Consider the following 21,119-nt stretch of genomic DNA (forward strand, 5'->3'; position numbering starts at 1 on the left):
ACCCTCGGCACCAAAACACCATCATCCACAGATGCACATCAGTGAAATTGTTACGCCATAAAACTTTTGTATTGAAAAGCAGTTTCATTACCAAAGTAACCCTCTTCCCTCCCTCTTAAAATAATGCACGAATATAGCTACAAATGGCTGGAAAGATGAGAAACAGAACCGAAGTATTACAAATGGAAGTAATTTACATTAACATGCTCCGTGAACTAAAACAGCTTTTGGAAAGCATGCCCATTCACCTGTCTAAAGGATGTAGATCCTGAATATGTTAAAACACTGACAACATCCATGGAATTGTGCAAGTCTAGGCAGAACTGCCTTCTCTCTCAAGCTGCTGCTCTTGTGCCTTACCAACCAATTTCATTCTCTCATTTTATTAAATAGAAGATTACGCTGATGGCGAATTAACTCCCTTTTCTCTGTACCTGTCAATTCCTGCTGCTCTGAATCTAAAAAGATTTGCATTCAATTTTTTTCCATTAAACTGCAAATGCAGAAAATCTTCCCTTCATGACTTTTTCCAGTTCTCCCTTTAGTAGGCTGAACACTACCTGGTTTATCCTAAATTGTCCTGGTTTGTCTTCTGGCCATTTGATACTCCCAAGACTTTCGACTTCACAAATATAATCTTTTCACTTTCACTGTAGCATCACATACAATCATCACTCTCATCTCACAGTTTTCACTGATCTTTCTCACTCCATCTAAAACCATCACCTCACCCTTCCTGTCACATTTTCTAAGCTCACAGCGTTTTCCCCCTTTCTTCCTATGCTTTAAGCAAAAGGCCATTATCCCTTTTTTAGCCACAGTTCCCTATATCAAGACTGTCTGTACTGTGGCATATAAACGTCAGGGGATTAAATGCAACTTTATTTTCCATAGTCTATAGGGTATGTTTCCTATGTTTCCTTCGTGCCCGGCTCAGCATAAGGTCAAAAAAGTTACCACTACACCAACACAGTATGTAGTACACGCACGTCTGTGCGCATAAAGATGGGGTTTTTTTGAGAACGGGGAGGTGGTGTATTACCATCTCCTTGCCCATAAGGAAAGGAAACACCATTTCTACTTCCCACCATTTAGCACAAAATAATAAAACATTTCAGGGTTTCAAGATGCATTATGAAGCTACACCTGGTCAGTTAACAAGAAGTACAGTACACTCAAGTCAAAAGAAAAAAAAAAATAGTGTTTTATTAACTACCACACTGTTATAATACACTTTAAACGTACAATAAGGTAGCCTTTAAATTTGAGGTGGTTTTAAGAATAACAAATGAACAGATTTCCAAATGTTTGTAAATAGGTGAACTGCAGTAATTATTGTTGTACATTTTTTGAAAATGGTATAGCACTTACAGACTGGCTATATAACTTCATTTTGTACATTTTTCTATAATTGAAAATATAAACAGTAATTAAAAAATAAAAAGAAAATTCAGCATAATAAAAAACATATATGTTTATCAGTTAAATGTACTGGATACATACAATTTTTAAGGGAAGAAGCAAAAAAGGAAAGATGGCTGATATTTAAATGCAGATTGACTAACCAAAAACTAAACAACAAACAAATAAAAACCTCATAAAACCCCTAGTTCACTATGACTATATCCATATGTTTGGGAGTACTGTCAATATGGAAGTGATTTCTCTGTTGTATTTGCATATGTTATATTTTACTGGTAATTTACACGATGGCTTTTAAGGCCCTGGCAGACAGATGTTTTTTGGAAAAAGATTTGATAAAAATCACTGCTGAGACGCAATACACCTTTATTTTTGGTCCTCCAATGTTCAAAAGAAGGGATATACTTCACTATAACATTTGCCTTACCACCCAAATGCCTCAACCTATACATATTTTTTTTTAACATTTTAAGCTTTTTAAACATTGGTTATATTGCCCACCTTGGTTATTGAAAGAATATTAACAAGACATCATTTTGGCAAATTAAATCTTAAACATGGCTTTTCAATAGGATTTAAAAGGTGACTATCCCTAGAGTTCCATGTTAAAATGTAGTTTTCAAAATCTTACAAGAGTAATGCTTAAAATATTGTACATAGTTAACCTAATTAAAATAATTAGCTTCAAAATGACAAGTTGATGAGCTAAGTAAAGCCTACACTATGTAACATTTGCTTGGAAACTTGATTTGTCAGTTATGCATAATAAAAATTCCAGTCATCAAGAAAATTACAAAATTTCTTTTATCATAACATGATTTCTTTTCACCCATCAACTTCTTTTATCTTACAATAGATAAATACCAACATGTTCTCATTTTTTTTACACTAAACCACACAGGATTGATGCATTTGGTTAGACTACCATTTCCATCGTTAAATTCTTTTTTTTTTTTAATATAACTTGGTAAAATTTCATCTCTTCTAGATTCCAAAAGTACCTACAAAACCCATGCAATTTTACCATTTTAATATACTATGGAATATCATACAAAGTAAGGCATTTCAGTGTCATGTATAACCAAGTTACTGTCAATCCAAAAAATTTTTGCACATCAATAAAAAGATATCTAAGAACTTAGGAACAATATTCTTCTCACTACTGTATAAAAATAACCACAATTAATAGGTATCTTGTGTAATATTTACTCCATTGTCTCGTTTCCCGAAACTGTGACAAGCTGTAAAGGTATTTCAGTGTTGGTAAGAATATCCTGATTGCTGGTGCCAGATGTATTAACAGTTCCTATTCCTGAAACAGAACCTTGTTGAATATTTGCAAGGATAAGTGTTGTTCCTCCTGCAGTAATCAAAGTATCATCAGGTGTTGCTTCCACTGATGCCAGCACTGTACTGCTAGAGTGAATACCTTTTTTATTCTGATGTGTTTTAATGTGTTTGGCAAGGTGGTCACTTCTCATAAAGCGTTTTGAACATTCTGGACAGACAAATTTCTTCTCACCTGTCACGGGAGATAAGAAAAAAAAATGTTTTCAAGAACACTGAAGATATCACATGTACACCAGAAACTGAGATAACTTACTGCCTTTAAGAATGAGGATTCTAACAACATCTATACTGAAGAAAAAAGCAATCCAACATGGTAAACTTGTGTGTTAAATTTCCAGATGCCTCTACAAATCCTTTAAAATAACCAATTTATTTTTCTGTGTCTCACTGAGTTTGGGGAGATCTTTCAGGCAAGCAAAAGAATATTGCCATCTCATATCCTCAGGCTGCTAAGTTTCACTGCAATTACTGTCAATAAATAACTTCTAAGAGGAGAACAAAACCTGCTGAATGATGGACAGGGAAGACCGTATGAGCTCCTGCAGAATCACCCTTGAGACTGACAGACAAGATCATAGGGTAATTCAGGTTTGAAGGGACCTCTGGAGGTCTCTAGTCTGATCCCTCTCTGAGCAGGGTCAGCTATGAGGTTGCTCAGGAATTTATTCAGTTTGGTCTTGAAAACCTTTAAGGACGGAGACTGCAGAAACTCTCTGGGCCTCTTGTTCCAGTGCCTGGCTGTCCTCACAATGAAAAAGTTTTTATTTTTATCTGGTCTGAACCTCTCCTGTTTCAACTTCTGTCTATTGTCTCTCATCCTTCCACCATGAAAAGTCTGTCTTTGTCTTCTTAATGGTGGTCCTGCAGGCACTAGAAGGCTGCTGTTAAGCTCCTCCCTGCTCTTACTCTTTGCTTTGTGCAGCTGAATAAGCCCAGTTCCTACAGCCTCTCCTCATAAGGCAAATGCTCCAGCTTCCTGATCATCTTGGTTGCCCTTTAGTGAACTCAATCCTGTTGATCAATGTCTTTTTTATACACTGGGGGCTGATGCAATATTCTAGATGTGGTCTAACCAGTGCTAAGAAGGGGATAATTATTCCCTAGAACTAGGGTCTCTGCTTCTGTTGATACAACCCCGACCATCTTTTCTGCTGGGTCTTGCTCATGTTCTTGTTGTCTGTCAAGACTCCCAAGTACTTTTCAGTAGAGCTGCTTCCCAACGAGTCAGTGCATAGCCTGTGTTGCTGCACAGGTTAATTCCATCCCAGGTGCAAGACTCTGTGTTTATCCTTGCTGAACTTCATAAGGTTCCTGTCAGCCCATTCCTTCAGCCTGAGTCCCTCTGAATAGCAGCCTGGCCCACAAATGCATTGACCAGTTCCCCCAGTTTGGTGTCACCCACAAACCTAAGAAGAGTGCACTCTGTTGCCTCCTCCAGGTCAGTGATAAAGATGTCAAAACAGGTCAAAGGATAGATCCCTGCAGTTCTCTACTTTTTATTGGTATGCTGGTACGCTAGGAGCCATTAACCATGCCCTCTGAGCTGGATCATTCAACTGGCCTCTTTTTTTTTTTTTTAACCCCATCTGACTGTCCATCCACACAGATGGTAACATCCCAGCTTGGGTTCAAGCATCCAACGCATCTAACAAAAGCACACCGTTAGGTACAAAACATTAAATATTTTTCACAGACATTGCAAAGAACAGTTTTCTAAGCAATACAAATGCTGATAAGCACGTAAATTATTACCTACTGTCACTGGGGTTTTCAAATAGTCTAATTTTAAAAGGTAAGCATCCTGTGGTTTAAACATTCTAGAATGTAATTATGGGTTCAGCTTGTAGGAAAACAGGTAATACAGAAAATATTAAATATTAAATACTATATTAAATACTAGCTTAAATGTCAGTTCGGAATCAAAAAAGGTAGCTGTTTTTCCTACTAAAGAAACCAAAGTGTATACATAGCTCTAAGTATTAGCTGATTTTAGAAAAGTCACACTACATTAAAATCAACCCAACACAAAGACTGTTCTCCTCTTAAAAGTTATTTATCCAAGCCCTCTCCACAACACTCCCTTAGTTAAATGCAGCAGAATCAAAGACTGCAAACCTGTGTGCGTTCTTCGGTGTCGCTGAAGCTCATCGCTGCGAGTGAACCTTTTGCCACAGAACATCCAATTACAAACAAATGGACGCTCTCCAGAATGCCAGCGGAGATGAGCTCTCAAATGTGAAGTTTTCCCATATACTTTGCCACACCCTGGTATGTGACAAATATGTTGCTTCTTTTTTCCCAAGTTGGAGCCTCTGTTTTAAAAAAAAAAAAAAAAAAAAAAAAAAAAAAAAAGAGAGAGAGAGAGAAGTTACTCATTTTGATAGGTTCCTCCTAAATACTGGTCATACATGTAAGTGTGGTTACATACGCCGATAGACCTGCAAACAAACCTGAGCAGCTTTCCATTTTTGTTTCAAATACAATCAGAGCCCAGTACACTCCATAAGAAGCTGGAATTAATTTCTATAATGCTAACCTGACTCTGCAACAAACTATAAATTCAACAGCATGTGAAATTTAAATGATAGATGTGTCATCTTTAGCAAGCGTAGATGTATATGAAGTTGGAAATTCAGTCATTACAGCAGTTTGTACTACTTTGATGCTCAAGTGCCCATATTTTAAATTTCTCCGTTTCAGTTTTTACCATACCACAGACAGTTTTGGCAAAGAAAAGCCACAAATGACTGCAATTGCCAAAACGGAAACTGGAAATTTTGGCAACTGGGAAGATAACAGATGGGACTTTTGGCATCTTGGGGAAACCCGAGAAGCAGTCTGGGGTTGGAAGACAAGTATACTAACTTGAATATTTCCAGTAAAAGGAGTGGCAGTGAAACAGCTGATTGTGCTGATGTTTAAATTAATTCCTTGATATTTCAGAAAAAAAAAAATATTCCATCAAAATGAACACATAATTCACAGATAGTGTAATCCAGACTACTGAGCTTGATGCCTATTTTAAGATGCTTCCTCACTGAAACAGTAGGTGATTGATTCAGGGGAACCACCTAACACAAAAGCCTAACTTTTTTTCACTTTTCTTTTTTTTTTTAAATAAAATCACCAGAGAGAGATAAGAGCCTCTGAAGACCCAGAGAAAGAGACCAGTCCAGCCAGTGCAGGGCATCATGGTTGATTTTAGCCAATTTAAGTGTTTGCTGCTGCTCAAAAGGGCACTCGAGGGAATAGATCTGGCTGACAATGCAGTTATATGAATGGTAAATGCTGGTACAAGGGAGGAGATTGGAAAATGCGGCCAAGCATCAGGCCACCTTATTCATCAGCAGTGTTAACTTAGAGCAGCTTAAGTGGATTCTGAAATCACAGTCTTGGGCACTCCATCCTCCATGACTGATTATACAATTTTCAGTTGCCTCCCCAGGGCAATTTTTTTCCTTAAATCGGGCGTTCAACTTTGCTTAACAGTCCAGCGGCTGAAGGATTTGCCAAGCCCCTATTAGACCAAGATTCTCACCCCTGCATTCAGAACAATTCTGTTTTACATCTAATGAGGGTTCAGGGTAAAATGCACATACGCTTTAAGGAGCTAGCACTTGGAGCAAGCACTTCTGAACAGCACAGGAATTAACTCACTCTAAAAAATCACAGCATCTAAAGGGAATTCTAACCTAAGCACATATGCATCTCAAACATTCCAGACAGTCCAGAAAAGTAAGGAGATAAAATCCAATTAAGTCCCAGAAAATACTTCTAAGAAGTCTCAATATAGAGGAGTCCTCATAGTGGTTCATTAGTCATTCTGTCTCAGAAAAAAAAAAGTATCACTTTTGCATACTAATTATTTGTCACGACAATGTAGGTTTTGAATTCAGAACAAATTCAACGGCAGTAAAAGCAGAGTCCAGAAGGCTTTTGACCCTGCTGTGGTAGCAGTACACTGATATGAGCCTATAGATATGGTGACAGAAGAGATTCTGCTTATCTGTCTTTTTTGTTTTATTGCCACTCCTCAATCCTTAGTGTTACAGAAAGTTCACCTGCCTGTTTTATCCAGCTCATTTATAAACTTCATGCAAAAAATTAGCTGACATCTGACCTGATATTTAAGCTCTTCCATCACTATTACTCTTGGAAAGAATACTTTTGACTTAATTTTCCTTTTTCAAATGTCCCAAAGGAAGATCACTTCTTTGGACCAGGAAAAATACTGCCTTATTTACATCTTCTACCTCAGCTGAAACACCCACTTTTGGTAACCTTTGCTACATCTAACTGTTAGGTTCACACTCTTCCGTGGCCTTCCTTCAAGCCAAGATTAAAAAGTAAAATTAACCGTAACATCAGGCATTTAACTTTGCACTATGCCACCTACAAAAAAGCTCAATATTCACAGGTTTTGAACACTCAGCCACTCTCAAAGGCATTTAAGCAAAACGTCTTTAGATTGCCCCTTTTCTTTTCTAGTTTCTAAGCCTCTGCAGGTGGCTATGCCACCACGCAAAACTCACTGTACCTGTAACACTTCCAGTGGCATTCATCTATCAGCCCAAAACATCCCAAGTTCCCCAGACTCCAAAGAAGAAGTTTTCTGTATTCTTCCTTTTGCCTTACTGCAACCAGTTCCACAGTTCTGAGGTTCTAAGTTCACCTTCGTCTAATGATTTGTTTCCAGACAGCTCTTCTTCAGGTCCTCTTGTTTGGCAGCTCAAGGCATCCAACAATTGCAGTGCAAAGCAAAGGAACACCCCTGGCTCTTTTCCATTATACGCTCCTGGTAACTGAAAGAATTCTCCACAGGATCCCGCTATCCCATGTCTATAATTGCTTGTCCAACTCCATGCAACCCTAGGAAGTGCTCAGCCTTATAACAAAATGTATTCTGCATTTGAGAATATATTTCTGTATATAGATTTTTTTTTAATTTAGTATTTTATCCTCACACCTTCTCCAAATATACTATAGTCTTCCCATCCATGATAATCAGTACAAATATTTCATAACTTTGCATGATACAATACACAAATATGACACAAGTGACATGAAATCACATCCAAATTCCCTTAGAATAATTTTAAGATTCCTAAATCAATTGTTTGAAGCTGCTTAATTGCATCTTTAGTCTAGACTGAAGGAAACTAAGGCTCAACTCATGGTCACCTTACTGTGCGTAGGTGGTGTAGCATATGTAATTCTAAGCACCTCACCTAATTGGTGACAGAATTCCTTAGCAGACTCCAAAGTTCAAAGTGAGGGGAAAGTTAGGGATTCACAGAACGAAATCTGCAGGACTACTGTGAATGAGTAACTAAGTATTCTACACAGCTTCATACAGGCATCTCCATGTTTGGTTCATGTGTGCTCTAAACTGACTGGATATGAGCCAAATTCTATCTGGACGCTTTGCAGCTGTGACAGTCTGGCACTACGCCCTAACACATCATGCTAAGAGGCCTTTCTCACTGCACTGGCCAATAACCATCATCACTGAGCAAAAGGATATGACTCAGGCCTACTCCTTGACTGGAATCTTCAAATCAATTAAGTATTAAACCAGATTTCTCAGTAACCATGCAGAACGCAACGAGTTCAGCAGGAGACACCTTCATCCACTAAGAAACTGGACTTTCAGTCCAGCAGTACTTCCACGAAGAACAGCAAGTATTTCAAGGGTAAAACATACAATTATCAGTTATTTTAAAACTGCGTGTTTTAGAGTTACGTACCTGAAGTGGTACTCAGAAGCACTGTTCCTCTATATATCCAGATAGAAGTAGTTACATCTCAATGTAATTCCAGATGTAATCAAGAGGAGGGAGAAATCTCCAGATGTAATTGAGAGAAGGGTGAACCTTCCATCTAACTTCAGACAGCCTAATACAGTCTGTTTGGGATCAGAGTCATCCTTTGAGGTACATCTCTCTCTCTCTGCTTGCGTATCCCCCAATTTACTATATAAGCTTGAGGCTATAAGGTTTTAATTTACACATCAAATACGTGATCCTCTTCCTTTCCCACCTTCCCCCCTGCCAAGTAAGGTAAAGATAATAGGGGCTTCCTACTTCACAGGACTGGTACAAATAGAAATCCTTTGAAGACTGCAATGCAGTCTAATTCTGTATCGAGAGCCAAAAAGCCCAACAGAAAACCAACAAAAAAACAAAGGAACCCCTCAACTCCCCTGCGCATCCAGAAAACAGAAAAGACTAGAAATGCCAAAACTAAGGCTACACAAAAGATGAAATTATGATGACGTCTGCATATGTGAAGGCATGTACTTCACAAGTGAAATGCTATTCAGTTTTTTCATACTGATTTAATGCATTTTTCATAGAATAGTTTGGGTTGGAAGGGACCTTTAAAGGTCACTTAGTCCAACCTCCCCTGCCATAAGCAGGGACATCTTCAACTAGATGAGGTTGCTCAGAGCCCTGTCCAACCTGACCTTGAATGTTTCCAGGGATGGGGCATCTACCACCTCTCTGGGCAACCTATGAGTTGTTTCCAATGTTTCACCACCCTCAGCGTAAAAAATTTCTTCCTTATATCTAGTCTAAATCTACCCTCTTTTAGTTGAAAACCGTTACCCCTTGTCCTATCGCAACAGAACCTGCTAAAAAGTTTGCGCCCATCTTTCTTATAAGCTCCCTTTAAGGACTGAAAGGCTGCAATAAGGTCTCCCTGGAGCCTTCTCTTCTCCAGGCTGAACAACCCCAACTCTCTCAGCCTGTCCTCACAGCAGAGGTGCTCCAGCCCTCTGATCATCTTCACAGCCCTCCTCTGGACCCACTCCAACAGGTCCATGTCTTTCCTGTGCTGATGGCTCCAGATCTGGGTGTAGTACTCCAGGTGGGGTCCCACAAGAGCAGAGTAGACAGGCACAATCACCTCCCTCACCCTGCTGGCCATGCTTGTTTTGATGCAGCCCAGGATATGGTTGGCCTCTGGGCTGCGAGTGCACATTGTCAACCCACGTCCAGCTTTTCACCCACCAGTACCCTCAAGTCCTTCTCAGCAGGGCTGCTCTGAATGCCTTCATCCCCCAGCCTGTATTGATATCGGGGGTGGCTTTTCTTGTCTTACTAGTTACATATTATTTAAGTACTATCTTAAATACAGAATTATTAATTTCCCCAGGGTTTTTTTTCTCCATCATGGGCACTCACAACACTCACAGTGTCTAAGCAATTCACAAATATTAATGAATTTATGATCTTGCAACACTCCTGTGTACTGAACTTGAACTAGTACAGTCATTTCATATATCCACATATGAGGTAGAAAGAGATTAAGCCAAAATTGTCCAACACCCACCAGCTTGAAGTGTCAAGTTCAATATAACAGAAGCATATTTTCTTATAATACTGTAGATGCTCGCAATTCAGGTCAATCGACTTATTTACAGGAATGAACTCAGTACTTCTGCAGTAGAAGAGGTGGGGTGGATAACAAGTTTGGAGCACAAACACCTCCAAAACTTCAGAGCCCTGTTGCTGCAGTCCTGTATCTTATTCCCTAAATGCCTTCCAATTTTTGCAATAAGTGAAGCAGATGCCAGTCATTACCCAGCCCTGATTCACTCCCTGTGCATCATCCATCCCATCCACTGAATGGCACTGGGGTCACATGAAAAAAAATTAGTATGCAGTCATGTAATTAGAAACCAAATAATAACGCATATGCACAAGGGATTAAATTAAAGTTGCCCAGGATATCTTAACTTCCGTATTTGCCAACTTCCAAGTTTTCAGCTTCGCAACCTTACCATCATTTTAAGAATTGCGAATGCTCTCTGAAGAAATTTATAAAAGCAAGCGTCCTATTATCTGAAATTCTACAAGTCATCAGCAGAGTTGAAAGACAAATCAAAACTCAGAATTACAGCACTAGAGATAAACAAGTAACTGTAGCAGCTATGGAACATGATCAACATGTACCAGAGGGAGAAGGAAAATATTCTTCCAAGTGGGCTTACTCCTTTTTGCTGGACTCTGAACGAATTCTACATTCTGGTGGGAAAGTTGCTCTAGCAACTGCAGTCACTTTCACTCTTTTCTGTTTCCCCACCATTGTCTCCTTCATTATTCTGCTTCTGTTCCATTCCTAATTCTTCTCACATCCTGACTTCCTGTCCTACTTTTCCTACTTAGTTTGTACATCTGATGTGTCCACTCCTTTCTTTACAGTGGGTTTCAGATTCTCACCTATCTAAACTCTGTCCTAGCTCTTATCTCAACTCCTTCACAAATTCCCATATCTGAGTTTCAGTCAGACTACATCCTTCTCCAGACTTCACCAAAACCATCTCTCAAAAAGATTCTTTCTTGTGCTTTGACTTTAACATTTGGTATTACATCAACTCCACTTATGAGGAAGAGGATTTTAAAGTAAAGATGTCTTTAAATTAAAGTCACTGTAGTTTAAAATAGATAACGAGAAGATGGAACACGTAAAATCTCTCTGTTTCCTAAGAGTATACAGACAGCACAAATCACATTTTTTAGTCCAAGACTGCAGCAAATCTCAAGCCTGAGCGTGCTTTGGGCAGATCTTCATGGCAGAGCCAAGGTTCACCAAGAACTTAGAAATGTCTGTGCCAGGTTTCAGTGAACTACACATAAAAATTTAACAAGAGGAAGCTGAGGGACAAAGATACTATATAACCTCAACGGCGGATATTATCACTAGCTTCAGTTGTGATGTAGATGTATGAAAGTGTTTCTGTCTTAAACTATATTTACTCAGCATAGCTGCCTAAGATGTTACCTCACCATGCTTGCAAAGAAGGCATCTAGAATATACAGCAAAAAAACCACAGGAGACTTGACGATAAACATATATTCAGTCAGTACTCTTAGACATCTCAGAGCCATAGGACACTGGCATATTCTTTAAAGAGACTCAGTAATTTACACTATAGTTTTCAACTAAACAAAACTTCCATTTTAGAAAGAAACTATTATCAAAATGGACAAATTTTAGTGTACTGGAAAGAAGCCCCCCCACAACTATATGAAGCACAAAGACAACTAAATATTTTCACTTGTAAAAGGCAGCCTATTATCCCCACTTTCTCTCTTATATCCATAATCGAGATGTTTTAAAGGAAGTGTTTTGGAATAGAATAAAATCTTTATAATAACAAAAAGCTGAAGCATATTTTTATGAGATGTAAAATAATAAAACATGGCTTCCTATGCAGCCCCGAAGCTTTATACGAATTGTAACTTTGTACCTCTTTGTTAGGCACATCTCCACTAACTTCAACTGAAAACAATCAGTCAATTCAAAATTTGGTATTTAAAGTTAGTATACAAACCTTGTTTTTCTTAGGAAACCAGTGAATAAGAAAACCAGCATAACTGTATTTTTATAACACTCTAAAGCAATCAAACTGTGGGAAAAAAATGCTCAATCAGTGAGGAAATGCGGGAACACAGGATTTAATCAAGTCCTTGACATATGATAGGAAGCCAATCACGGATGTGCATATTCCAAAATATTTCATTTTCATATTATTTAGGGCAACGTTCTATCCCCCTCACTTGTACTAGGTGGCATCTAACCCCAGATTTTTCCAATTAATCTCAATAGAGTAACTCAGAGAGGATGGAATAATCTGCCCATCCATCTGCAAACACAGATATAAAGGTGGCAGTCCTTTATTGCATAAGCTTTTTCTTTTTTTTTTTTTTGTTTTTCTCTCACTGCAGACAACTGCCATTAACTAAGGCTCCTTTTTTCCCCCTCACTCATTATTTGTTTTCATCATTACACACATTATATGACACTGAACATTACGTACCTTCCACCACCTTCTTTGCAGTTGGGACATGTGCATGCTACTCGTCGCAGTCTTTTTCCCTCTTGATGTGGTTGGTCCCCTTCCTCATCTACCACTTGTACTCTCAAATGTGTTAGATCATTGGTATTCAGTGTAGAATCACCACTGAGCTGCCACTCTTCTGGATCAGGCTCCTCTTCTTTAATCCTAATATCTGAGGAAAAGAACAAACACAGATCCATAAGCGGCCCATTAAATAGAGAGAAGGATGAGATAATAGAGATAATGATCAAATCTTTTTACTGTTGAGAGCACTATGTCAGTCAAAAGTCAACATCCTTTAGTGCATACTGACATTGCTTCTGTGCCCTTGTAACCTGTAATGTATTTTAAAAGTTTATCTTACTATACATTTCAAAGTCGAAGACAAGCTATAACGAAGTATTAAAGTTTAAGTTTGAACTGTTCTTGGTAGGGAATGCTGGCACCAGGAGGATTTTGCTTGCTTGAAACTTGGGAAAAAAAATGAGGAACAAGAGGTGGGACAGAGGTTGAAAAAAGAACATAAATGCATTTCAAATGATCCCGAGTAGCCATTTATGTTTCCACAGGATTTCTCAATTAGTGTGACATGTAGTAGAAGCAGCCCTTCTCAATGATCTTCAGAAGTTTTCAGTATGCACAGTAATATATAAAGTAATATGATAAATCAATTAAATAAAAGATTTTGACCTAAGAAAGACCAAGATATCGAAGGAAAACAAAAAAAATTCACACCCTTGTTCCATTTTTCTCTTCTCACCCCAGATTTATGCCTTTTCCACTATACATAGAGAAGAAAACATTTAGAGAAGAATGTTATTCAGCATTAGAGAGAGGTAAGCAACACACCACCTTCATGGATCCTTCATGGCTGCAGAAAAGCCTCTTAAGTTATCCTCATTGGATGGACATTTGCAAGTATATGTGCCCTCTCCCTACAGGGCATTCTTTCAATCTAATCCAAAACCTAAATACAACATCATAGTACGCTGTGAAACAACAGCTATTTTAACAAATTTACATTTTAATAGGGACATTTTTCCCCTCAGACACTATTCTGGATTCCCAATAGGCTGAAAGTCTGTAAGTCTGGATTTCAAAAAGAGAGTTTCTTTATATCATTTTAGAAAGCTGAAACCCAGCCCCTTCTTTAGTTCGAGTAGTTTACTTTGTATTTTTTTCAGTGAAAATGATTAGCCACTAGCACAAAGTTCCTTTGTTGAAGCTTCAAACTGAAAGCTGTGTGTCTTTCTGATGTATTTAAGAGACTGCTTTCTCTGCAGAACAAACTCAGTTATCATGTAGGTTTTTATCCTTAACTCAAACCCCACTCAAACACTGAAACCTTAACTGAGCCATTTTTAATTCTTTCTGGGACTCAGTGTATCAGCCATCATCCATATAATGAAGACAAAGCTGCTCAGATCGCATGATAAAATATAAGAAAGACTGTGCTGGGTCAGATCATAAACACCATCCTGTCCCAGTAAAGATCAGGAAAGAAATTAATGATAAAACATGTAAAAAGTAACAGTTACCTGGTCTACCTTATGAATCTCTCCAGAATTCCTCTGTTTAGAGACAAAGGATGTAGCTACACACAAAAATTTGCTCAGTGCTAATAATGTCTCAGGCCAGTCTTCCAACATCACAGATTCCCTTCCTTTTAGCTGCACACGTAAAACCATTCGTGGGACTGGGCTGTAAACTACAAAACTGTATCTAAAGTTAAAATAATTCTCTAGGAAATCGCTGCATTGGGAAGAGAATTCCAGGTCAGCAACAGGGAAGTCTAGACTATTTGTCTGGTTTGGCTGCAAAAGTCAATGCTAGAAATCAAGCTTGCACGAATAGGGCCGGCTCTGAGCTGTGGGAATCCAGGAGCCAGCAGACTCATTTTGCTGACTCTCTACACATGTGGTAACCCCCAGCAGAACTACTGTGGGGAGCTTTTGCACCGTCCAAAATCACCTGCGCACTCAGCTTCGCTGCTACCATACGAAAGTCACAATTTCAGACAGCAACATAACAAGTATATTCCACGTGAAGACTAGAAAACCTCTGTGGTGACTTCCAGTCTTCTGCATTACCACCACATTATCTTTCCTACCAAATTAAGTCATTTTACGAGACTCACCTATGAAATCATTATATGTAATAATTTGTATAAATATATTATCTATAAAATTCATTTTACATAAGCAAAGATTAAACCACTACATGACATACAAAGAGTTTATAGAATTGATTTTTCAAATTGGATACTATTAAGTGTACTAATACATTCACTTACAGCAACTTTAGAAAAAGGCAAAAAGCCTGATTTATGCATCTGGGCACATAGTAGGAATTTAAATGCAGCAAAGTGTCAAGGCTGCCAGCATGGGCCAATTCAAGCCTGCAAGCGGTTCTTTAGAACTGAGTATGTTGCACACCATACTCAAAATTCTTTTACCAATCAAATGTTCCACCAAACGTACATTGTATAAATGCTGGTTTTATTTAAAATAAGAATTAAAGGATTGATAATAAAATAAAACACTGTATTAAGAAGATAATTTCATTATTATCTTACTACCATTAGACACTAGCATATGGTGAGTTTACTGTCAAGTCAGTAGCCAAATCCAGTTAGCCCTGCACCCACAGACTTCAAAAGAGATATCAACAGGTCCTAGCAAAGATGAATGGATCAAATCAGATAATGGATCAGGGCTCCCAAGACCCTACTCCACTACTGAAGTCGAACATTCTGTATAACATATGATCTCTCCTGTTTTATTGACACCCCAAGCTCACACTCTAATAACAGAGATACACCTAACAACAGAAACATGTCCAGAATTGTCTATTACTGCATGCCAGTATCCAGGATTTTCTACCTTCAACTCATGTAATGTTGTTCACAAACTTTCATCGTCAGTTCCTTTCACTTTTAGAGTATCTCTCTACTCCCAGTCCCTCCCAATTACCACCGTCACTGCAGTAGCACAAAGGCTCGTAATAGTTTTATAATGGTGGAGGCATAAATGAGAAAATTATTTGGACAAAAAAAGAGGGACAGACAAAACACTCCTAAAAGTTGAGGACACTGGAGAAAATAACAATTTGCATAGACATACAATACTTTATAGTATTATTAAAAAATGCAAAACTGAAATGAAGTCAAAGTAGTACTGTTTTTTCTGGTTATCTTGGTAAGGCAAAAAGTATAACTATTGCTTTAGGTATGCTTCTGAAGGACTATCTTCTACTCCAGGCACACAGAAAAGTACAACGTAAACTGGCAATTTACAGATGGGACTTTTAAATACTTAACTATCTTGATTATACTTTAAATAAAACAAAATTAAAATAAATATCAAAAGATGAAGTGTTTACCTAGCCTCTCCAGGAGATGGAGTACAGCGGAGCGTGGATTGTGTCAAATCCCACAGTGAATCTGACTGCCTTAATAAGGTCCTTCGAGCCAACGAGGCTGCTGCCCTCCAAGTAGGTTTTACGTTATAGCAAGAGATGAGGGAAATTTCCATCACTATTTTTGGGGGGAGGAGGGGGTACCACTGTAATTTAGACAACAGTAAGAAAATGAAGGAGTAGAAGGGGCAAACCGTGGAGAAGAGCAAAAGATAAGAAGTCTTCTCCAATGCAATGGAACTGGAGATTATGCAAATTCATATAGATAGCAACAACTCCGCATTTCTCCCTTGGTGTTTGTCTGGACACGCTCCATTCTAATTCAGTCTCAACTGACAGAATACTAGGTTTTACACATACTCTGCAAAAAAATTGGGCCTAAAAAAATTTACATAATCCCTGAAGTCATGACAAGCCAATGCAAACACTGGTAAATGTAAGGCAACTTTTGTTTCCTACCAATTAAACCCAGGCTATATGTGGGTTACGTATTCTTTACTACTATTTTATTTCCATGCTTTTGAATTTCTATATGCCCTTAATTAAGTTCAAGATCTAGTACAAGGTAAGTAAGAAGGGGAAATTTCGACTAAGATACTGTTTCAAACTGTCTACAGATTCTGAAAACCATATATTCTGGTCAAGTCCTTCTTGGTATCTAGTGTGCTAGATTTGTTGTAGGTTTTGCTTTCCTGTAAAGGACGGAAATTGGGATCTTGGTGTACAATTTTGTTCCAAAGGTAGTAGTATTTCATAGTCACAGAAAGCCCAAAACTGGCTACAATATGGAAGAAGTTAAAGTGTATTTGGCAAATAAAAACAATAACTAAGAGATTTGTTCAAAGCGCTTCAGAGAAGAAAAACTAAACTGACAGGATGAAACTATGCAGATGTAAAGGCAGCTTAAACTATTCTTGAGCACATTTCAACTATAACATGGAGCGAATTACTGCCGACCACTGATACAGCCAGCTCATTTACCTACTTCACCATGCTTCAGATGAACGCATCAGTTAAGCTTCACGTTCTGTCTTGGTCTATTAAGAAAATGCTGTTTTCTTTATCTATGAGAAAAGTTATTAGTTTACCCAACAGCCATAGAAAAAGGGATAAAGTGAGAAGGGAGGAGGATGCAGTGCAAAAATGCTTCATTTGAGGACTACACCACCTCTTTAATTTTTTGATGTACCTGCCTCTACAGAATGCACAAACCGGGGGCTTCTAGTTTGGCTGCCGGTCCTAGATGCTTAAAGCCACCCTGCCTTTTAACTCAGCTAAGCTTTACAAGTTCCTGATCTGAAAAGCAGAAATACGGTCTTTCCAACTGAAAACTGATTTGCAGCAGCACTGCACGTACCTTCACACCGATTTCCTCACAGCACCACAAACTGACCGGCTGCAGTTTCAACGTCTTATAATCAGTCATGACCATTAATTTATTTTTCCAAATAGATGCTTCCATTCCCACCCCTCCCAAGAAAACAGATGTGAATTCCCATCTCCTTTCCACCTTCTCTTGTTAATTCCGTTCTCAGTTTTCTCTACAGGGCAACCCACATTCCCTGAAGTATCCTGACTCATTTTGCCTTAATCTCTGGATGTGAGGAAGCTTTAATAAAGATGTTAAAATTTCTTACATACTGCCCTTGTTCATTCCCATCTAAACTAAACTATCTAAATTAAACTCTCCCTACTAGTTGGTCAGCTGTGCAAGTCTTTCAGACAGGAAACTCAACCAGGTTAATGATTTCTACTCTGATTTGCCCCACAAAACTCACGTGTGAATTTAGGCATTTTTATTATGTAATAAACTACAAGGCAACAGAAGATACACTACAGAACGTCATCTTGAAATACCTGTGGACATCAACTCAGGAGAAAGACTGTCACCTAGTTTCAATAGTTCCAAATCAGATTTTAAGTTTGAGGAAAACAATGGCTGTGTACAAGTCTGAGAGCAGGACTTCACAGTGCTGAAGCAGTACCAGCAAAATGATTAAAAATAGAGCTACAGATATTTTTTTTCTTGCAAGAAATGCCACATGCTGTATTTCCAAAAGATCCTATGCATTATTCTAAGCCGATTACTTAAAAATTGGAATAATGAAAGTACTTAAGTCAGTACTACCACAACACACATTATGCATCAAAGAACAGTTACTTACCCTACAGTAACTGCAGTTCTTTGAGATGTGCTGTCTACAAATTCTCAAAAGTTTGGATTCTTATGGACAGTAATGCCTGCTGCAGCATGCCCTTTTTTTTTTCTTTTTCTCCCGTAGTTGAAAATATAAGAGGGGGTAACTAGAAACGGGGAAGAAGAGTTGATCATGCTTGATGTAGACAGAAGCAGCCAGGAACTGCAGAAATAGGTAACGAAAGCAGGAGGACACAGAGAATTCTGTGACCAGCTGGGTTAAGTATTCCTACGTAAAAGAGTATTAGACTGCTGCTAGGGTCAAACAACAGAATTGACAGCAGTAATTCAGGAAGGCAGAACTGTTCAATAAGTATTTCTGTTCTGTATTTAGATAAAACCAAATAATGGTCCTATCGCTACATGAGAATGAAAAGCTTCCCACTGACAGTAAGTCAGGAAGGTGTAAAAAAAGCTACTGAATTAAACACTTAATAAATCAACAGATTAGGATCATTTTCATTCAATAATTTTAAGAGAAAGCTGAAGAGCTCTCTGCAGTTTTAATGTTGCAAGCCTGGGACCATATGAATGCTCCAGTGGGTTAGAAAAAAGCTACCACTGTGATAACACTGAAAAAGGGTAAACAAAGACTCAAAGAAACACAGAAAGATTTAATGCCACTCAAAATGTGATTATGGGAACAATTAGAGTCAAAAGTAATTTTTTTTAAAATCAATGATGACACCATTGCTGATATAATATACTTGAGAGTTCTGCACAGCAAGTGACTTATTAGGATACAGTAAAACATTTTGATTAAGAAAAATGAAGTACAAAGCACACACGGAATACATGGATTAATTATAATGCCATTAATATATGGAATGAAGTTTGAATGCAGACTGAGAACTATCATTTCTGTATGATAAATAATGAGGACATCACTGACATTTCCCCCCTTTTGTCCTTAAAAACTACTACCTTTTGAAAAAATGTGTCTTCTACAAGCAGTGAAAGACGACCGACCCATCTACAACCCAGCCTTATCTTCAAGAGAGTAATCACAACCAGGATCCTGGTGAGCACTCCTGGCATTATGAAAAGACCGCCATGGTCCTTGGTAGAAACTTCAGATGCTTTTTATGAGCCAGATGCACCGACAAATTAGCTTGAGAGATCAGAACCAAAGTATGTGATCCTGCCAGGAGGTTCAAAAGGCAAGAAAACTGCACAGAACCTGAAACAATGGACCTGAAGTGCTGAGACTGCAAAAAGAGAGAAGATGAGTTTCCAGCCTTCTTTTTAAGTTGAAGCAGTACTGGAAATAAAATCCCTTGCCTCTTTCACTTCATGGATACTTGCCATACATCCCCACAGGTGCAAGACAGTTCTCCTTTTGCTTCAGGAGTACCTTGTAAAAAGGGTATTTGAAAAATGAAAAAGGAATGAGTACCTGCAACTGGGTAATATATTCTTTTGTGAACACCCTGAGGATATCTGAGCCTAAGATAACTCAGGCTAACCTCCTTAACCTTGAAAATCTAAGTTACATCACCGGACACTCAGCATTCATGACAGAATATTCACTCAAGAAAAAGACACCTACAACGAAGTTTCACCTCACCACCATGGGCCGCACTCTGAGCTGTTCTGGAACACAGAGAAGCACATGAAGTACACAGGAAGGATGCAACAATTCGATCTTTTCAAGAATTTGAAGAAAAAATGCAAATCTACTCCACAGCAGTAGATACTGCATTAAGAAAAAAAAAAAAATCAGACTAACTGAAGTTATGCAAACTTTCTTATACTTGAAGTGAGGTAATTTACTATATGCTGTCACAAGGAAGATCAGGAAACACATACAAGCATGATAGTCTAATTCTTACACAATTTATTAATTTCCTTTGAAAATTATGAGAAAATAAGGAATGTAATTTAAGCATGTTGAAAGCGAGCTATTTTCACATAAATACATAAATAGCTCTAATTCCTGCACTAACTTCAATTTGTCAGAGTTCCCAATTTTATTTTTCATATAAAAAATAAAACAGCAGGGAAATTTTTTTAAACTTTTTTGACTTTACAACACGAAAACTAAATGCCTCAAATGTTGTGGGATAGCCCAGAGCACACGTTGTCAGGTGAAAATATTTACTTAACATCATTGCTTCGATTTACTTCCTGCATTTCATATGACTTTTGAAAATTCAATTTCATAACACCACCATTGTCCAAGCTTTGGCTGAGATAGAGTTAATTTTCATATTACCAGCTGGTATAGTGCTTCGTTTTGGATTTAGGATGAGAATAATGTTGATAACATATTAATATTTTAGTTGTTGCTAAGTAGTCAAGGACTTTTCAGCTTCTCCTACTGGTCTGCCAACAAGAAGGTGGGGAGCACCAAAGAAGCTGGGAGGGGACACAGCCAGGACAGCTGACCCCAACTGACCAAAGGGATATTCTATAGCATACGGCAAGACACCATATAAAAGTGTACATAAAATATATAAAACCGAGCAGGAAGAAAGAAGGGGGGATGTTCAGAGTTATGGCATTTGTCTTCCCAAGTAACCCTTACGCGGGATGGAGCCCTGCTCTCCTGGGGATGGCTGAACACCTGCCTGCCCATGGGAAGCAGTGAATGAATTCCTTGTTTTGCTTTGCTTGTGTGCATGGCTTTTGCTTTCTTACTAAATTGTCTTTATCTCAACCCACGAGTTTTCTCACTTTTACCCTTCTCATTCTCCCATCCTGGTGTGGGGGGAAGTGAACGAGTGGCTGCGTGGTGCTCAGTTGCCAGCTGGGGCTAAACCACGACACAACATGCCCTTCTCTCAAAAGTTTGGTATAAAGAACGCCTTAGATGGAAAAACTGCATAACTGAAAGTAAAATTGATAAGGTTAAAAAATGGAACTTAAAAAGAAAGAGAAAAAACT

The 21,119-nt window shown here is 38.3% G+C and overlaps 1 protein-coding gene across 2 annotated transcripts in view; it reads right to left on the reverse strand.

The window, feature by feature from the left end:
- Positions 1 to 1,180: 1,180 nt before the first annotated feature.
- Positions 1,181 to 21,119, reverse strand: part of SP3 (Sp3 transcription factor) — a 37,376-nt gene continuing 17,437 nt past the window's right edge. For both annotated transcript variants that reach the window (XM_054208392.1, XM_054208391.1), the window contains 3 exons: positions 12,599 to 12,791; positions 4,888 to 5,084; positions 1,181 to 2,944 (listed from right to left, as the gene is read on the reverse strand). In XM_054208392.1, the coding sequence (XP_054064367.1) occupies positions 2,628 to 2,944; positions 4,888 to 5,084; positions 12,599 to 12,791 (707 nt within the window). In that variant the 3' untranslated portion in view covers positions 1,181 to 2,627. The remainder of the gene's footprint in view (positions 2,945 to 4,887; positions 5,085 to 12,598; positions 12,792 to 21,119) is intronic.

Source organism: Rissa tridactyla, chromosome 7 (assembly GCF_028500815.1).
Source record: "Rissa tridactyla isolate bRisTri1 chromosome 7, bRisTri1.patW.cur.20221130, whole genome shotgun sequence".
Taxonomy (NCBI): Eukaryota; Metazoa; Chordata; class Aves; order Charadriiformes; family Laridae; genus Rissa; species Rissa tridactyla.